Source organism: Lolium perenne, chromosome 5, assembly GCF_019359855.2.
Source record: "Lolium perenne isolate Kyuss_39 chromosome 5, Kyuss_2.0, whole genome shotgun sequence".
Lineage (NCBI taxonomy): Eukaryota > Viridiplantae > Streptophyta > Magnoliopsida > Poales > Poaceae > Lolium > Lolium perenne.
In genome coordinates, this window is record NC_067248.2 from 158,434,889 (window position 1) to 158,453,770 (window position 18,882).

Consider the following 18,882-nt stretch of genomic DNA (forward strand, 5'->3'; position numbering starts at 1 on the left):
AATTAAAGTATGTCTTACGGATGACGTTTCCAAATGCATCTAACAATGAGGCAGAATACGAAGCTCTCATACACGGGATGAAGATGGCGAAGGCTTGTGGCGCAACTCGATTAAAAATCTTCGGCGACTCACAATTGGTGGCTCAGTAAGTCATGAATCAATGTGATGCCGTCAATGATAGTATGATAGCATACAAAGAAGTATATAACGAGCTAGAGAAGCTGTTTGATGGATGCGAGGTAAATCACATCAGCAGGCTGATCAATGATGAAGCCGATGTTCTTGCAAATATCGGGTCGCAGTGTCTCGCGATTCCACCAGGCGTGTTCTGGGAGGAGATAGCCGAGAGATCTACAAAGCCGAAGAAACCAAAGAAGAAGGTGAAGGATGAGAAACCCTCGGGGGCTACAAAAGCAGCACTAGAAGAAGAAGAGGAACATGACCTACTAATGATGGTGCAAATTCCATGGATGCAAGCATACATATCATACATCCTAAGAAAAGAAATACCCGACGATCCAGTTGAAGCAAGGCGAGTTATCAGACGTTCTAAAGCCTTTACTGTGGTCAAAGGGGAGTTATACAAACGAAGTATTTCGGGAGTGTTACAAAGGTGCGTCACACCCGAAGAAGGAAGGCTAATTCTGAAGGATATACACGAAGGAATATGCGGTAATCATGCAAGCAGCCGAGCTATAGCAGCCAAGGTTTTCAGAGCAGGGTTTTATTGGTTGACAGCAATCGAGGATGCGAAAGAAATAGTTCGAACTTGCAACGCGTGCCAGAGATTCGCCGCAAAACCTCATTCTCCGGCAGCAGAGTTGATGCCAATACCGCTGTCTTGGCCCTTTGCTCAGTGGGGTCTCGATATGGTGGGAAAATTACACAAAGCTTCGCTAGGAGGATACGAGTACATGCTCGTCGCAGTCGACAAATTCACCAAGTGGATAGAAGCAAAGCCGATAAATTCACCAGACGGAGCGTCTGCAATCAAGTTCGTAAAAAGTATCGTCTTTCTGTTTGGAGTACCTCACAGCATCGTCACAGACAACGGCAGTAATTTCACATCGAAGGAGTTCAAGGCATATTGTGCAGAGGTAGGCATCAAACTACACTTTGCATCAGTACTGCCTCAGCTCCATGGACTACTTTGGAAAAAAGAAAAAGCTCGAGTATGAGAAAATAGAAATGGCGAGAGCCTATAATCAAAAGCAAGCATTTGTTCATACCCTCGGGGGATACTCCCATCGGGAGCGCTGATCGCGCACCCGATAGATATGAAAAGCTCGAGAAAGAATGACAATATAGCGACATAAGGCGCTACAGTCTTGAGCCTACAACCAAGCACAAGTCATTGGCTGTAGCCTCGGGGGCTACTCCCATCGGGAACGCTGTTCGCGTGCCCGATGAAATTATAAAAAGAAGTGAGCATATTTCGAGTTATACAAATAACTCTACATATACTCCCATCGGGAAGGCAAGATAAGTCATCCGTTGACTCAATAAAATGTGCTATTCCAACAGCCGAAAAAGCACTCGACAATATATTCTCAGAGCGCCAAAGTTGCGAATAATCTCTGAATGCCGCAAAATTCTGCGAAGGTAAGACCCCAGATCCGTTCTGAGCGGCGTGACACCGTCTCTGACGTCGATTTGCTACTTTTTTCCGTATCAACAGATACGAAGAAAAATCCTAACGGACGCGTTAGGTACCCGATAAAATATGACTGGGACTCGACAGATGATAACACCTTAAGCGGCACCTGTCGAAGTTAACACCAGTATCCCGAGATCATGTCCAGGGACGTGATCTTGAAGTAGGTTTTTGCGGATTGCCACTAGAGCAGTTAACTAGTATCTGATCCGTCAGATGAACTAGCCCCAACTACCATTATCCCTGTACAATATATAATTGCGTATCCAAAGATATGTGATAAAGTCGACAGAGTTATTGAATGACTAAAATTGGAGATTTTCCCTGATTCTTCGATTCAAGCAAAATCTCGGGGGCTACTGACATAGGCATCCCCAATGGGCCTGCCAAAGATGGTACCCGGGGTTTACTGAAGGCCCACGACTCGATGAATATGAAGTTCGGAAGCCCAAGTTAGTACTAAGGAAAGCTAGAGTTGTATTAGGAAATACATACTTGTAATCTTACCTGATGAGTTAGAAACCCTCCCGGACTCTGTAAACTTGTGTATTACGAATCCCTCGACTCCGCCTCCTATATAAGGGGGAGTCGAGGGACAAAGAGAGGATCGATTCATTATTTCACGCAACCCTAGTTTTCATATCATCGAGCACTTTTCGGCTGAAACCTTCGAGATCTACTTGCCCTCTACTTCCGACTAAAACCCTAGTCTACAATCTGTAGGCATTGATAAGTTAATCCCTTGTCAGCTGTGGACCGGCCTCCCCGGTGCGGACCGACTCCTGCTCCGGTCACAACCGGAGGACATGTACTGTAAGTCCCCGATCCGCCCCGGTCACGGCCCCGCACCAGGTCCGGTTTGGATCGAATAGTCCGGCCTGTGGCCCGGTCTGATCGGCCGCTGGACCGAACAGCCCGGCCCTAGGCCCGGTTGACCGGCCTCCTCGTCTGTGCTGAGCTGAACCTTCCCCAATGGTTAGATTTCGGCTTGGGATATAAATAGACCTTCATCCAACTTGTGCAAAATAAGTTCTTTCACTCTCTCCCCTCCATTGTTGACTTTTAAGAACTTGCTATATCTCTTGATTCCCCCATGATTGTTGCTCATTCTTGAGGGATCTAAGAGAGGAGATCTAGATCTACAATCCCCACCAATCCATTTATCCTCTAAGAGAGGGGAACCCTTTGGATCTAGGTCTTGAAGTCATTTGTTGATTTCATCCTTGTTCTTCCTCTCTAATCTCATCCTAGCATTTGTTGCTTTGGTGGGATTTGTGTGTGAAGGATTTGAACACCTCTAATGTTCTTACTTTGCATCATTGCATAGTGTTGAGCTCTCCACCACGATTAGTTCGAGTGAGAGACCGTGAGCTTGTTACTCTTGGAGGGAGACCTCCTAGTTGGCTTGGCGGTTGGTGCTCCAGTGACCTCTTTGTGGAAGATTGTGAAGAGGCCCAGGCTTCTCCTTCGTGGAGTTTGTGAAGTGGTTGTGGAGCTTGCCATCTCCGGAGTGGAGGAAAAGATAACCATAAGGAAATAGCCATTATCCTTCGTGGGTTTGGCTCGGAGAAGAAGGTGAGCCTTCGTGGCATTGGGGAATCCTTCGTGGGACCTCCACCTCTCCAAACGTGACGTACCTTCTTGCAAAGGAAGGGAACACGGGAATACATCTTCGTTTCCGCGTGCCTCGGTTATTTCTATACCCGAGCTTACCTTCCTTGTGATAGCCATCGTGCTTGAAGTATCTATTATATCTTGCTATCACTTCTTGTTCACATATATATCTTGTGCCTATCTTGCTTAGCTTTAGTTGTTGTTGTTGCACTTAGTTGAGCCTAGCATATTTAGGGTTTGTGCTTGTAGAATAAACATAGTTTAATTTCGCATTCTTACAAGCCAAATCCGTAAGAGTTTTTAAACGCCTATTCACCCCCTCTAGGTGACATCTCGTCCTTTCACTCTAAAATAGTGATTCTTTTATTGATACTTTCTACTGATTCATTATATTGGCTAGCATTATCAAGGAAATTTGGTAAACTTTTCTCTAGAGAGCTCAGTCTTTTTACAACATCTTCCAAAGTGATCTCAGTTTTAACAACATTAGTAGGTGGTATTCCTACTAAGCTTTCAATTAAATTGCAGGCTTCCAAAGCAGGAGTACCCATAAAATTACCCCCGTGAGAGTATCCAAAACATATCTATTCCAGCTAGATATACCAACATAAAAATTCCTAAGAAGGATCATGGTAGAATATCCTTTAGTGCATCTATGATGAGCATTACTTACTCTATACCAAGCATCTTTCAAACTTTCTCCCCCTTGTTGCTTAAAAGAACAAACCTCAACTTCAGGGATACTCATTTTAGCAAGATTCAAACAGTGTAAGAGAAATAAAAGCTATAATAGAAACTTTTTTTTATGTATTTCATATAATGAAGCAAACAAGACAAAGTAAAATAAAGTAAGAAAAATAATAACAAAGTAAAGAGATTGGAGATGAGAGAGTCCCCTTGCAAAAATCCTCTTTTTTCCTGGCAACGGCGCCAGAAAATAGCCTTGATGAGTGCAGAGCACACCGTTGGGGAACCCCAAGAGGAAAGTATGATGAGCACAACGACGAGTTTTCCGTCTGTAAGAAATCAATGTTGAATCGACCAGCAGGAGAAGGAAATGACTTCTGAAGGTGTTGCTGACTGATTTTTGGCAGGGCGCACTACCGGCATCAGCAACAACGTGGAACCTGCACACAACACAACCAAAATACTATGCTCGAACTTACATTGAGGTTGTCAATCTCACTGGTTTTCCTAAAAACAAAGGATTAACCATATAGTGTGGAAAGAGATGTTTGTTTGAAGTGGATTTAAAGAGAACATTGTTTGCAGTAAGTAAACAGAACAGGTGATTGCAGTAGATGATTTTATCAGTGTAAAAGAAAGGACCGGGGTCCACAGTTCACTAGAGGTGTCTCTCCATAAAGATAAATAACATGCTGGGTGAACAAATTACAGCTGGGCAATTGACAGAATAGAGACCATACATGACAAAATGATTACTATGAGATTCATTTGGGCATTACAACATGATACATAGACTGTAATCCAACTGCATCTATGACTAATAATCCACCATCCGGTTAGCGTCAGCACCCCTTTCAGTATTAAGTTGTGAGCAACAGATTATCCCTTTAAGCAAAGTGTGTAAAGTAAATAGAATTATCCTTAGACAAAGCATTGGTGTATTCTCCCTAGTAGCAACAACACATCTATAACCTTAGAAGTTGTTGTCACTCTTCCAGATTACTAGAGGCATGAACTCACTATCGAGCATAAATACTCCCTATTGGACTCACAAGCACTTACTTGGACAGAGCATCTACTAGCAACAGAGAGCATGCGAGATCACAAATAACATGTGACATGTATATAATCAATCTCAACCATATTATTCAATATTCATCGGATCCCAGTAAACACAACTTGTAGCATTACATAAAGATGATCTTGACCATGATAGACAGCTCACAAGACCCAAACACAAAGCATAAATTGGAGAAGACAACCGTCTAGCTACTGCTATGGACCCGTAGTCTAGAGATGAACTACTCACGCATCACTTCGGAGGCGGGCATGGCGATGTAGAGGCCTTCGGTGATGATTTTCCTCTCCGGCAGGGTGCCGGGAAGACCTTCACAACCCTCCCGAGCTAGGGTCGGCGATGACGGTCGCGACGAAACTTTTAGTGGATGGAGGTTCGGGTATTTAGGGTTTTCCCGAACAGGTGAATAAATAGGCGGAAGGACGAGGTCGGTGGGTGCCTGAGGGGCCCACACCACCCCTAGGAGCGGCGAGGACCTAGGCCGCGCCCAGGGCAGGTGTGGCAGCCTCGTGGCGCTTCTTCATCTCTCCTCCGGACTCCGTCTTAGTTAGAGTAAAATAGGAACTTCGGCTTTTATTTCGTCCAATTCCGAGAATATTTCTTGTACAACTTTTCTGAAATACAAAAAAACAGAAAATAGGGAGCTGCACTGTGACATCTTGTCAATAGGTTAGTTCCGAAAAATGCATGAAAGTGCAACAAAGTGTAAACAAAAATATATAGAACTTAGTGTAAAGGAAGCATGTATCATCAAAAATTATAGATACTTTTGCAACGTATCATCTCTCCATAAACAAAAACAACATGTTGGGTGAACAAATTATAGCTGGGCAATTGACAGAATAAAGACCATACATGACAAGATGATTACTATGAGATTCATTTGGGCATTATAACATAATATGTTGACCGTATTTCAACTGCGTCTATGACTAATAATCCACCTTCCGGTTAGCGTCCGCACCCCTTTCAGTATTAAGTTGAAAGCAACAGATTATTGTGTTAAGCAAAGTGTGTAAAGTAAACAATATAATTACCCTTAGATAAAACATTGTTGTTTTCTCACTAGTAGCAAAATCACATATACAACCTTAGAAGTTACTCTCCTAGATTACTAGAGGCATGAACCCACTATCGAGCATAAATACTCCTTCTTGGAGTCACAAGCACATACTTGGCTAGAGTATCTACTAGCAACGAAGAGCATGCAAGATCACAAATAACATATGACAAGTATATAATCAATCTCAACCATAGTATTCAATATTCATCGGATCCCAGCAAACAGAACATGTATCATTACATAAAGATGATCTTGATCATGATAGGCATCTCACAAGATCTAAACATGAAGCACAAATTGGAGAAGACAGCCATCTAGCTACTGCTATGGACCCGTAGTCCAGAGATGTAGAGGCCTCCGGTGATGATCTCCCTCTCCGGCAGGGTGTCGGGAAGAGCTTCGGAACCCTCCCGAGTTAGGGTCGGCGATGGCGGCCACGAAGGAACTTTTCGTGGATGGAGGCTCGGGTATTTAGGTTTTTTCCGATCAGATGAATAAATAGGCAGAAGGGCGAGGTCGGTGGGCGCCCGAGGGGCCCACACCACCCCTAGGCGCGGCTAGGGGTGGCACGCGCCTAGGCATGATGTGGCCGCCTCCTCGCACCTCTTCGTGTCTCCTCTGGACTTTGTCTTTGTTACAGTAAAATAAGAACTTTGGCTTTTGTTTCGTCCGATTCCGAGAATATTTCATGTATAACTTTTCTGAAATACAAAGCAGCAGAAAACATGAACTGGCACTGTGATATCTTGTCAATAGGTTAGTTCCACAAAATGCATAAAAGTGCAACGAAATGTAAAAAAACATATAAACATTGGTGTAAAACAAGCATGGAGTATAAAAAATTATAGATATGTTTGCAATGTAATAATAGTCCAAGTTTAAGGTTCACCTGCAGCCATGCATACATATATAAATAAAGCTCATATGTGTAACAAATAAAATAGAGATAAGAGATTTGTGAGTAGCACATCCGTAAATACCCTTGCCCCTAAAGCCATAGGTGACAAAAGCCTAATGGTCCAACCATTGTCCTCACAGCCGCAAGAAACAACCGTTTTTTATGTAAATACATACCAAAAATTTAAGCTAGATGATCGTGCAATGATCCCGAATGAATCACTAAACATGTACCGGTACTTTCCTCTTTCTGCCACTGAGGTTTCACCGTAGCACGCCGTTCTCCACTCATTCCACCTCTTCCCTTGATCATATCGAATGATATGGGTACCTGCAGATCATCAAAGACGAGGCAAAGAGACAAAAATACAAGATCGTAAAACTCCTATTCAATCCTTACACATAACATAAGATTAGATGCACATAAAGACTGCGATGATTCACCCCAACCCGCAGCCCCTGAGGACCAGTCACACATGATATCAAGATAAAATACAAAGATGGAAATTATTGTGGAAAATACTTAGATTGAAATCACAATATTGTTACAGTGGTCGCCAAGTCTCAAGGAGATATCTATTACAATGATGATGGCTATGACTATGGAGGAGATGTGAGATGGAAAGGATGAACTATGGTGATGGATCTTCTTCGGTGTGTTGCAGATGGATCTGGTGGATGGAGATCCTGTTTGGCGACGAATGGCTCTCTCTTTTGTGTCGGTCCCTTCACGACTTTTATAGTGTTTGACCTCGCGAACGCGGCCGTGGGTGGTACGAGCGGACGGTACGGGCGGGGCTTGCCCGCACCGATGCCCGTTAAAGCCCCTGGAACCGCTGTTCCGAGCGTAGTCAACTTTGCTATGCTCCTGACGCGATTTTCTTCAGTAATTGCAGGTCCATTTGCCATTATGACGTGATATCCTGCACAACATCCAAAAATAGAAGAGATCGCACATCTTTGCATTGATTAGGCATTAGTGGCAAGTTGAGAGGTAAACTTAGTCAATTTCTTGACTTAGATAGGGGTTTAAACGCGAGAAAATATGACGTATTTTACAGCCATCAATTCGCAGCACTAGAGTATAAATCTTCTCTTGTATTGTCTTGGATAGACATGGTTGTGGTTAACATCTATAACCTCTCTCACTTCTCAATGTATGGAAACAACGTAGGGCTCTACCGAAGAGTTGATGATATGATCATCTAAAGATATGGTTTGCCTAGGTTTATAGCGCTTGACTTGATGAGCTACTTTAATTAAGTCAAGTGAAAATTAGTGTGACAAGTTTTATATAAAAGCACAAAAATTACCTAAAATTTCTATTCATGAATGCAATGCACACATATGTATTCTTTCTTTCTGTAGCCTCTAAACCTGGAATGTTACAAACGACGAGAGCAGGAGCGCGTGGTTGTTTGGCAGGAAGACCTCGACCAAGAAGCGCCGACGACAACTACGTTGAAATGTCGCGGCCAAGGTAGCAGCCGCGGTGGCGACCCCCAACCAAGGCAGTAGCCACGGCGGTGGTGTCCAAGGAAGCAGCGGCATCACCGACAACATCAGCGACGAAGATTACACTATCTTGGCGTCGACTGCTAGAGCCACCGTTCTTTCTAAGTTTTATTCTATGTTTTTTGAAAAAATCATCTATGTAAATTAGCCTAAATATGAACGACTTTCGCTTATATGTTAACATCTCATCGATTTTTTTTTTTAAAAATTAATTTTATTTCAGAGAGCTGACCGGGAAAACCTCATGCAAATCTGCTCGCCGGTGCCGGTCTACAAGCCAGCAGGACGCCGATCGCGCTGGCGACGCCACACAGCGAGTACAAGCGGGCCCTCCGTGTGTGTGTGAATAAAGCGGGACTCGCGCGTGACACCCGGCAACGGCTGCCAGCCACCTCCGCTTTACAGCTTTTCCTTCCCGCGGAAGCAAATCGTGTCCGTCCATTCCGCACCCCACCACTCCCACTCCCATGTGATGTGCTCTTTCCCTCGCTTTCCCCTCCACCACTCCCCCTCATCCACCGCCGCCCGCCGCCGCCGCCCATGACGCCGCCGCCGCCCTCCCCACCGCCTCCCGCCGCCGCGGACGCGCTCGCCCAGATCCTGCACGCCCTGCTCCCGCCGCTCCTCCTCGCCGCCGCGTCCGCCAACGCGCTCCACTCCCGCTGGCGCGCGCTGCACGCCACGCTGCTCGCGCTCCACTCCTCTCTCCTCTCCGCGCCCGTCCCCGCCGCCGCCCACCCGCTCTTCGCCGATCTGCTCGCCTCGCTGCTCCCGGCGCTCCGCTCCCTCCACGCGCTCTCCGCGCGCTGCCAGGACCCGGCGCTCCCCGGCGGCCGCCTGCGCCTCCAGAGCGACCTCGACATCGCCGCGTCCTCGCTCTCGCTCCACCTGCACGACCTCTCCCTGCTCCTCCGCTCGGGCCTCCTCTCCCTCGACTCCTCCTCCGCGTCCTCCCCCAACGCCATCGTGCTGCAGGTCCCCGCCGCGGCCGCATCCCGCGCCGACAAGTCGCTCTTCATCAGGGACGCCTTCGCGCGGCTCCAGATCGGGGGTCTCGACCTCAAGCTCAAGGCCCTCGCCTCGCTGCTCGACTTGCTCGGCAACGACGACGCCACCGGCGAGGCCGCAAACATCGTTGCCACCGACGGGGATGTGGCTGCCCTCCTCCGCATGCTCGACGCGTCCGCTCACTCGGCGCTGCGGGACCGTGCGGCGGCGGTCGTGGCCCTTCTTACCACCGCCTGCGCTGCATCCCGAAAGGCGGTGTTCGACGAGGGTGGCCTCGGCCCCCTCTTACGCGTGCTCGACTCTGGCTCGGCACCGGCCACCAGGGAGCACGCCGTGGTGGCCGTCGAGGCCATCACCGCCGACGCCGGCAGCGCGTGGGCTGTATCGGCATATGGAGGGGTGTCCATCTTGATCAACGCGTGCCGTCCCGGCTCGGGGTCCCTGGCTATGCAGGCGCTCGCCGTGGCAGCGCTCAAGAACGTGATCTCCATCGACGATGTGCGCGCCGCATTGGTCGACGAGGGCGGGCTACCGGTTCTAGTTGATTTACTTGCAAGCGGCAGCACGGACACGCAGAGGAGTGCTGCTCTCTGCCTGTTGTCGATCGCGTCCTTTGGCGACCTCGAGATGAAGCAACAGATTGTACAAGATGGTGCATTGCCGCCGCTGCTGCAGGCTCTGCACATCACCACTGACCTGGATCTTCAGAACTCTGTCCTACAGGCTATCCACGAGCTCGCAGCAGTCCCTGCCGCCGCCAGGACCCTGTGCTCCTCGCCCCTGTTCTTCGCGCAGCTTACAGACCTCATGCGCCGAGGTGGCAGCGTCCTGTTGCAGCAAATGGCTGCAGATATGGTTGCTGACCTTGCGCCTGGCGTGAGTGACGACACCAAGCGGTGTATGGCACCATGTGTTGGCACGCTCGTGAAGATGATGGAGGTGGCTAAGCCTGCTTCCGTGCAGGAGTCAGCTGGCCGTGCATTGCTTGCCTTGATGACCTTGAAATCGAACAGGAAGGAATTTGTCAGGGATGAGAAGAATCTGACAAGGCTAGTGCTGATGCTTGATCCCCGGAATGAGGAGATTGACAAAAAGTACCCAGTCTCAATACTTCTAGCGCTTGCCATGGGTGGTGGGAATGGAACGCGGCGACGGCTTGCAGATTCTGGTGCTTGCCAGCATCTACACAAGCTGGCTGATGCTGAGGTGCCTTGTGCAAAGAAGGCTTTGCAGAGGATATCCAGCAATCGATTCAAAAGCTTACTTTCCAGAGGATGGAATATCTAGTCCATCTGCTGCATTGGGGTAAGCTTGATCTTTTCCATCAACTCCCTTGTTTCGTGACTCTTCTAATTTCTTTTTTCTTTTTTGCCATGAGTGCATATCAGTTAAGATGAAGATTAGCTCAATAATTGTAGCTAAGCTTTTAACTGCCATGTTATGTGAGGATAACACATGCGAAAGTTCCCTGGTATTCTGAGCGTTTGACGAATACCTGTTATTCTCAGAGGTTGGTGACATGGTGTAGGCTAATGCATGGATGCATCGGGCTATAATGCTCATACTGGGTTGTAAACCTAATAACTATTTGGTGATACTGTAGTTACTTACACTCTCAAACTAAATGCTGGCATGATAAGATGGTCCTGCAATAATGTGGTCTATGTTGCCAATACACTGTAATTGTTTTTATTTGCCGGGGAAATACACTGTAATTGTTAGATGTGAGTGGGTGTCAATGTGACATGGGCACATGGCCTGTCCATGAAGAGTTGGGTCATAGTGCTCATTCATAGTACAGCATGGTGCATTAACTGATTCACCGTAACATATAAGCAGCATCAGGTAGATAGGTAGGAAGATGATGAGGATGCATATACATGCCCTGCCTTCAGATGGTAGAAACATCAAGTAGGTAGCGAGGAGTGCACTGATAGAGGGCAATGAGATTAGTGAGTCCGAAGAGGAAAGTAAAAGGAATGCAAAATAGGTCAAGCACAGGGCAGTTGCTTTAACAGAAAATTTGGTTTGTGCAACCAATAATCGTGACTCTCCTGTTATCAAAGCATAAACGTTTTGTTGCAGTGTCAACTTTTAGCCTAATTCAAATTTGAACTGCATTCATGCATATGGGCCTTGGCGGCCTTCACTTGCTAAAAGCATTATTAACCAAGTCTCTAACCTATTGCGGACTCTAGATTTTTTCACTGGCGATAAAATGTTAGGAAGCATGGAAAATCGTTTCGTGCCTTCCATTGGCAAGATAATTTGGCCAATACCATAAAAAATGGTTACGTGTGTCTATGCCCTTTCCTGGACTATTAGATAAAAACATCATGGACATAAAGTTATGTATGTTTTTTCTTGGAGTCTTGACTACGTCCGATAGTCCATAGAACTTACCCGCTAAGACCTTTATTCAACCACATTATGCAACTTAATGGTTACAGGTGTATTTATTGCCGACAATTTTCAGGCCATTTTGACCACTGGTTTCATATATTCCATTTGACCTTGATATACTCGCATTGCCTTAACAAATTGCTAATTGTGATATACTACCTGCGTTTCAAAATAAGTGTCGCAAGCTTTGTCTAGATACAGATGTATGTGGACGCATTTTAATGTGTAGATACATCCATATCTATAAAAAGTTGCGACACTTCTTTTGGAATGGAGGTAGTAGACAATAACTTGGAATTCTTGTTGGCAAATCAGAGTTTTATACGGATGTCATCTTTCCAATTTGATGAATCTGTCAAGTTGTGTTGTGCTATCTTCTGCTCCAGTTGCTTTCTCCACTGAATCGATGGTTTCTGAGTCTATGTCAGGAACTTATTTATTTTTGCATTTATTATGCCCATTCTTCTTCTATTACAGCTTATAATTTTGTCAGGTTCCTGCATTTTATATGTTATTATGCTTTATCACCTTAGTATCTCAAGTTTGAGCTGGAATGTTGTGCCTAATATACAATGAAAATATCTTTGTTTTCAATATCCCATGCATTCTTGTAATTGAGTTATGTCAATCGATCCTTATGACTCATTTTTATATTTCTGAATGTGTAGCTGAAGAAAGCCCAGATGTGGAGAGCTTCTAATTGTAAAAGAAAACCTAAGTATTTAATTAGGAGGCATCGTACAAGGACACCGAGGAAGAGACCAGGGGAGTTCTCTGTTTCTTTGCGGCCAAAAGGTGCACAGTAGCAGCTATCACTAGTATATTGACAAGATAGAAGCATGGATGCGGCATTTTAGATTGTATCCTTGAGCTTTTATGTTTGCCCTTTCTTATTTCTTTATTTTTGTTGTCTGTTCCTATTTTTAACCCTCTTTTCTTTTCATTTTCTCCATTTATTCCTCACCCGACTTGTGAAGTAATTGTTTGTGTGTTGATTTGGAATGAAGCAAGTGTTTGATCCAGTATTCCAGTGTCTCATTGAATAACTACTGTGGGGGGTTTGGCGCTCTATATGCACATGCTGTTGGGGAGTATACTGTTCATTCTGATGTTGAATTTTGTTTATTTTGATCCACTGATATTGCTTGTGATTGCCCTGTTGAGTGTTGACACGTGTTCTGCTATTTGGCTGATTCCTGTTAGGTCTCCTGTTCAACTACAAGCTGTACTTGTCACTGACTAATCACCACCTTTCTCGTGACTAGATATTTGCTCTCAAATCTGAATGTCCTCGAATCTCAGCAACCACTTTTTGGATAGGTTAATTCTACAACTGTGTTTGGATGCTTCACATGGATCTCGACTCTCAAAGGAGGATAAATGCGAGACTTGGGAAACATTGCATGATGCTATGTCCGTGGAAATCGTCTGAGCTGTCCCTTTGTTCCTGTGCTAGGGATTGGATTCACCCGGAACCCCTACATTATTCCAAGTAAAGGAGCATGACCATAAGTAACGTCTCACATTGCTTAACCTATGTAAGAGCAAGTTTAATAGTAGAGCCAACTGTTGACTATAACTCATGTGTCATGTCATCAATAGCTAACATAGAGCTAACATGTATAATAGTGAGCTATAGAATTTTACTACTTTATCAGTGCATGACCCACCATTCACTCTCACAAAGTGTCTAGAAGCACGTGCTAGAGCTGGCTCTTGCATTAGAGCCCACTCATCTTCTCTCTCCTCCTCTCTCTCTTCTAACTAGGCAACAATATATTATTTTAATCTTTATAGCCAGCTGACTAGGACTTATTGTACTCCTCTCTCTCTTCCAACTAGGCAACAATATATTATTTTAATCTTTATAGTCAGCTGACTAGGACTTAACTTGCTCTAAGCAGGAAGCCATGAACTATCCCCAACCTACATGAAATAGCCATGAACTATCCCCAACCTACATGAAATAGACATATTTTCGCAAAAAAATTGCTGGTTGTATCAGTGGCAATTTAACCAGTATTTACAAACTGGCGATGCAAAAGTGGAGATACAAAAAAATTGCACAGATCCAAACAACAATCAACTGAGATGGCGCATGAGGTTTTCCTTGTCAGACGTGTTTTATTTTCATAAACATAACATAATTACAACTCCATAAGTCTACACAATGCCAGGTGCCAGCAAACCCATTATTGAATGCTAAATGCAGCACCTGCAAGTATACAACTCATGTCGCCTATCTATCCTACATGCCTATGTTCCAAAAAAGTGTCTGATAATGTTAAAGCTCCTCGGTCAACTTGGTAATATGACAGTTGTAGCAGACACAAAAGTAGTACTGTAGTACTAACAGTTACGGGATATTCACTTTGGCTCATAGGAGCATTTGCTCCCATTGTGTGAATCTACATTTCGAAGTGTCAAAAAATTCTAAACTAAAAATTTTCATGTACATCTACATATTTTATGTTCGTACACAAGTTTTAAAAAAAAACTATAAAAATTTGTGGCTCCAGTAAAAAAGACAAATTTTGATGCTATAACACGTCACATTTTTTTATCTTTTTTGTACACACCACATAAAATGTTGTTTCTCCATGAAAACTTGTGCACTAACATAGAATGTCACGATGTACAACAAAAAATTTATGTCAGAATTTTTTGACATTTTTAAAATTGTTTTTTAATTATTTTGTATAATAGGAGCATTTGCTCCTATGAGCCAAAACGCCACCTCCGTTACAGTTACTCCATTTCTTATCGTGCTAGCCATGCTACAAGATACACAGGACTCGGAAAGTCCTAGAAAGAAATGCCAATCTTGACACGTCCACACTCCACAGGCCGCTTACTCTGTGCTTCTTTCTCAACACGAGAAAGATGCTGGTAAATGCTTTAAGCTTGAGATGTCAAAGAGCTCCATAAACCTTAGATCAGACACTCTTGCCTTCGCTCCGGCAAAACGCTGGTATTCGTCGAATACCGAAGTTAGACACCATCGCTGCAATTTCCTCAAGCATCCAACCACGCAGCCAGTTCGATGCTGCACATTTTCATGTTCACAGTCGAATTCAGATGTTATATCAATTTTCAGAGGCTAATCATGCAGTAACGCAAGCTGAAAAGTAATCCTGTTCTTTTACCTTTCCCCGCTTGCAGTGAATAAGCACCGGGTGGTTTCTTGTGTCTACACAATAATTTGATATCTCGTCAGGGAAGAAGCGACTGAGAAAAGATGACCGAGACAAGAAATGAATCGGTAGAACATTTTAGTACCTATAACAACCTTTAAAGCCTCACGGATTCTGTCTTCAGGAATGTTCACAAAAGGCTCCTGAAATAAAAACATCCATTTTCATTAAGCTCCTGAATATAAGAAATGCCACTCTATGAAACCATCTTAGGTGGCAAGAGAAAAATGAAATCGACCGATAGAGTTGCTGCCCTAAAAGGAGGAAATGACCAACACATAAAAGACCACAACAACTTCAAGCAGCTTTCTTATACTTGCGAAGCATCGAACGATTTGCTTTGAATATAAACATCAAGGTTCAAAATCTGAACTCCCCAATCATCTTACTTCAAATCATCAAGGATGAGGCTAAGCTTTGGATCGTCGCGGGTGCGAATCATTTGAGTTTTGCAATAATGAGAGAGTAATCTTTTAGGAACTTCTTTGTTCGTTTTATTTTGTCTTGTCAAGACTCTCCCACTTATTTAATGAATGGGGGCAAAATCTTTTGTCCCCTTTTTGACAAATAAATAAATAATTCTGAACTCTGCCCAATGATCCCAGTCTTCAACCTTCAACTAGGACGATGTTTTAAGACATACTAACATCAGTTACCACACAAGAGAGTTCTGTTCAACAGCTGAAATTGTCTCGAGTTATCCCCTTATTGTTTGTAAGACACAATATTTATAATTTATTTACTTGAAACTTTTTAAAAATACTAACCGGTAACAGTAGTTACTGACTTACTATCACAAGCAGTGGATTGATCAGACACAAAAATGGTCCGAGGACTAGAAATAACACCATTTTAGCTTGAAATTGCCCCTGCAGAATAGCGCGGTCAGTTTTAGTGTGAGTTGACACTTGAGGTTTTTGTTTGCCAATTTTTGATAATATATATATAATAAATAAATCTCAGAAATTGGATTTTGGTTTACAAGGTGCATCACCATAGTACCAAATAAACAACCTAATCCAGATAGAAGAACCTGGTTCCATTTTTTATGTGGCACACTTTCAGCTTCCATGTGCCTTACTCCATTTCACGAAATTGCGAAGTGGAAGTACCTAGACACTCATACTTCTTACTGATACGGATGTAGGCCTCATGGACTCGACAAAACAAAAAGTCCCCAGATATTCTCTTATTTCTTTTAAGCTCCACCGCAGGGAACCAAAAAAAAGCTATTGCACCCAGTAGATAGAAACATCTCTTACTACTTCACTCACTGAGGTTCGAGAAAAAAAGTATCTTGTACCTTTAAGATTATTGACGACATATACATGTAATCCGGTTAATTAAGAAGAAAAAGATATGGGAAGTCCTATGCCTGAATCTTAAGCATAAAATGGTTATCATAACAAAAAATGACGTAGGGCAACGAACTACAACACCGCATGCCCAAGGACTACAATAGTATAACAGCTCAAGTTTTAGATAGTTCCCATTAGCTTGTAAAAAATGAGCCAGATCGAGTTACAAACAAGATCATAATTTCAATATCTGAAGTTTTTTTGGCAGACACTGACATCCTGTTTTTGCCGATCGAATAGCCTAAATGTGTGTAGGGCCTGACATTACCCTATGAAGTGTATTCCAAGTGTTATTTAACATGTACAGAAAAATCTTTGCCAAGTCGAACACCGGATCCGAATTTCGACAAGCTTCTCAGATTCGGTACTTCTAATTCTTCCAGTACTCGGTAGTTTTTTTTTTATACAGGACCCACCATTATGGTGTGCATTTATTTTGAAAGTTTAAATCATCCGAGGTTTTAAAAATACAAACTGTTGTTATTTATATCATGGTAAAATTGCAAATGCATAAAAGGGGATAAATAGAACAGTTCCTCGCACATACTCTACTTAAATATATACTCCTGCCATATGAATTAAATCCCCCAAATTCCGACCTTCGTTACCAGGAACTACTTGACAGCGGACAGTTAAACCAGGCATCCAGCTATCGCTAGTTTCAGAAATATAAGTCATCTTCCTAACCACATCAAGTGTTGAAGGTGTATTCGATTTGTGATTTGGTAGACAGACGTTTTCAGCTAAAAGCGTCTATAGAGAAGCTCAACTTGGACAAGGCAACTCTGCAGGAAAGGCGTACTATGATGTGTCCGCACACAAGTAGTCAAGTACTATGGAGAAGATTCGTGAAGATAGAACCACTGCAGCTTTCACTACCGTGTGGACAAATGTTAGCAAGGAATCCGTGAGTAATCAGGAAAGCATATATAACTAACGATTTTCAGAAAAAAAGCATGACTAATCAATTATGGTGTGCTATCAAGATAATCAACTACTCCGGAACAAGAACAACCGTCGCAATCCGTATTTTGTTTATTAATTAAGGAGTACTAGCTAATAGGCATGTTTTCTTCTTTGCTTAAGATTTCATTTTTAACTTCTTGAGAACAAGAACAACCATCGCAATCCTTAAAATGGCGAGTTAAAATGGTAGGCAAGTAAACAAAAAAAGACCAAAGGCAAATGACAAGGAGCTAGCTTCGAAGAAAGAAATTTATCCATATGGAATTATGGATGCCCATGTCAAACATAATAAGGAAACCAAACGAATATGGATTGAAGTTGATCACCTTGGAGCCGTCGATTCCGAACTGGAACAGCCTGATCCCGCGGGCACGGAGGAACTCCTGGTTGGCCTCCGGGTACGGCTCCGGGCATAGGTACCTGGCCGGAGGAAGCAAGTACACGACGCGCACCCAACAAACAAAATCAAAACCATGTCATACACCGACACCTCAACGAAGACAAGACACTAGACACGTAGTAGATGAGTAGTAGTAGTACTAACAGGATGGAACGGAGGCGGAGGGACTCGAGGAACGGCAGGTTGGAGGCGTCGGGGAACCCGGAGCGGTAGACGCCGTGGTCGACCATGGCGAAGTTGAGCGGCGGGACCAGCTGCGGCGGCTCCTCGCCTTCCGTCGCCGCCGCCTGCTCGCCCTCCCGGCGCAGCAGGATCGTCGTGCAGGACGGCGGGGGCATGGCGCCCGTGTCGTCGTCCTCCTCGGGCTCGGGCGGCGGCGGGCGGTGATGGTGGTGGTTGTCTTTGCGGCTCCGGGCGTCCTGGGTTAGCACTAGGCTGGTGGTGGCGGCGGCCTCCTGTGTCATACCTCGACGGAGGAACGGCGTCGGGGTGTGGGAGGATGAAGAGGATCGGCTCGTTGGTTTGGGCGACGGACGGGTTTTGCGTCCCCGCACGCCTGCGCTGCATATTCGGTGCATATTCCCCCTTGTTGGTAGTTGTAAACGTTTTGTGCTCGGAACCGGGGCCCGCCGAACGGCCAGCTGTTTGACAACTTAATTTCTTTGCATATCTACCTGCTGCAAGTGGTTAACTAAGGACCAGGGCCGGTCGTGAGATTTCGAAGGGCGGAACTAAAATTTTGGACCCCTCTTACTACTTACTATAAATTTTTTACCCGCACGTATGAGATGATGAAAAATAAATACTTTAAGTATATGCAATTGCAATATTCATATAAAAATAATAATGTTCACATGATACCTTAAAATTTCCTGCGCCAATTCCTAGAAGCAAAATCACTGACGATGGAATCAATATCAATCTCGTCCACTAACTTCTTCTCGATGCATAGAGTTACCAAACCATTTAACCTCTCTTGAGACATTACAGATCTCAAGTAGTTCTTCAATAATTTCAATTTTGAAAAGCTTCTTTCAACTAATGC

At 44.3% G+C, this 18,882-nt stretch overlaps 2 protein-coding genes across 2 annotated transcripts; one reads left to right on the top strand and one right to left on the bottom strand.

Moving 5' to 3' along the window:
* The first annotated feature begins 8,882 nt into the window (after positions 1–8,882).
* LOC127300350 (uncharacterized) lies at positions 8,883–12,941 on the top strand. The gene is made up of 2 exons (XM_051330452.2): positions 8,883–10,821; positions 12,588–12,941. Exon 1 carries the CDS (start codon positions 9,049–9,051, stop codon positions 10,801–10,803), a length of 1,755 nt encoding a protein of 584 aa, XP_051186412.1. The 5' UTR covers positions 8,883–9,048; the 3' UTR covers positions 10,804–10,821; positions 12,588–12,941.
* Positions 12,942–14,502: 1,561 nt separating this feature from the next.
* LOC127300351 (inositol diphosphatase DSP4) lies at positions 14,503–18,416 on the bottom strand. The gene is made up of 5 exons (XM_051330454.2): positions 17,982–18,416; positions 17,764–17,857; positions 15,199–15,256; positions 15,066–15,109; positions 14,503–14,965 (listed from the first exon to the last, which is right to left on the bottom strand). The coding sequence occupies exons 1-5, from the start codon at positions 18,413–18,415 to the stop codon at positions 14,789–14,791; spliced, it is 807 nt and encodes a 268-aa protein (XP_051186414.1). The 5' UTR covers position 18,416; the 3' UTR covers positions 14,503–14,788.
* Positions 18,417–18,882: the final 466 nt, after the last annotated feature.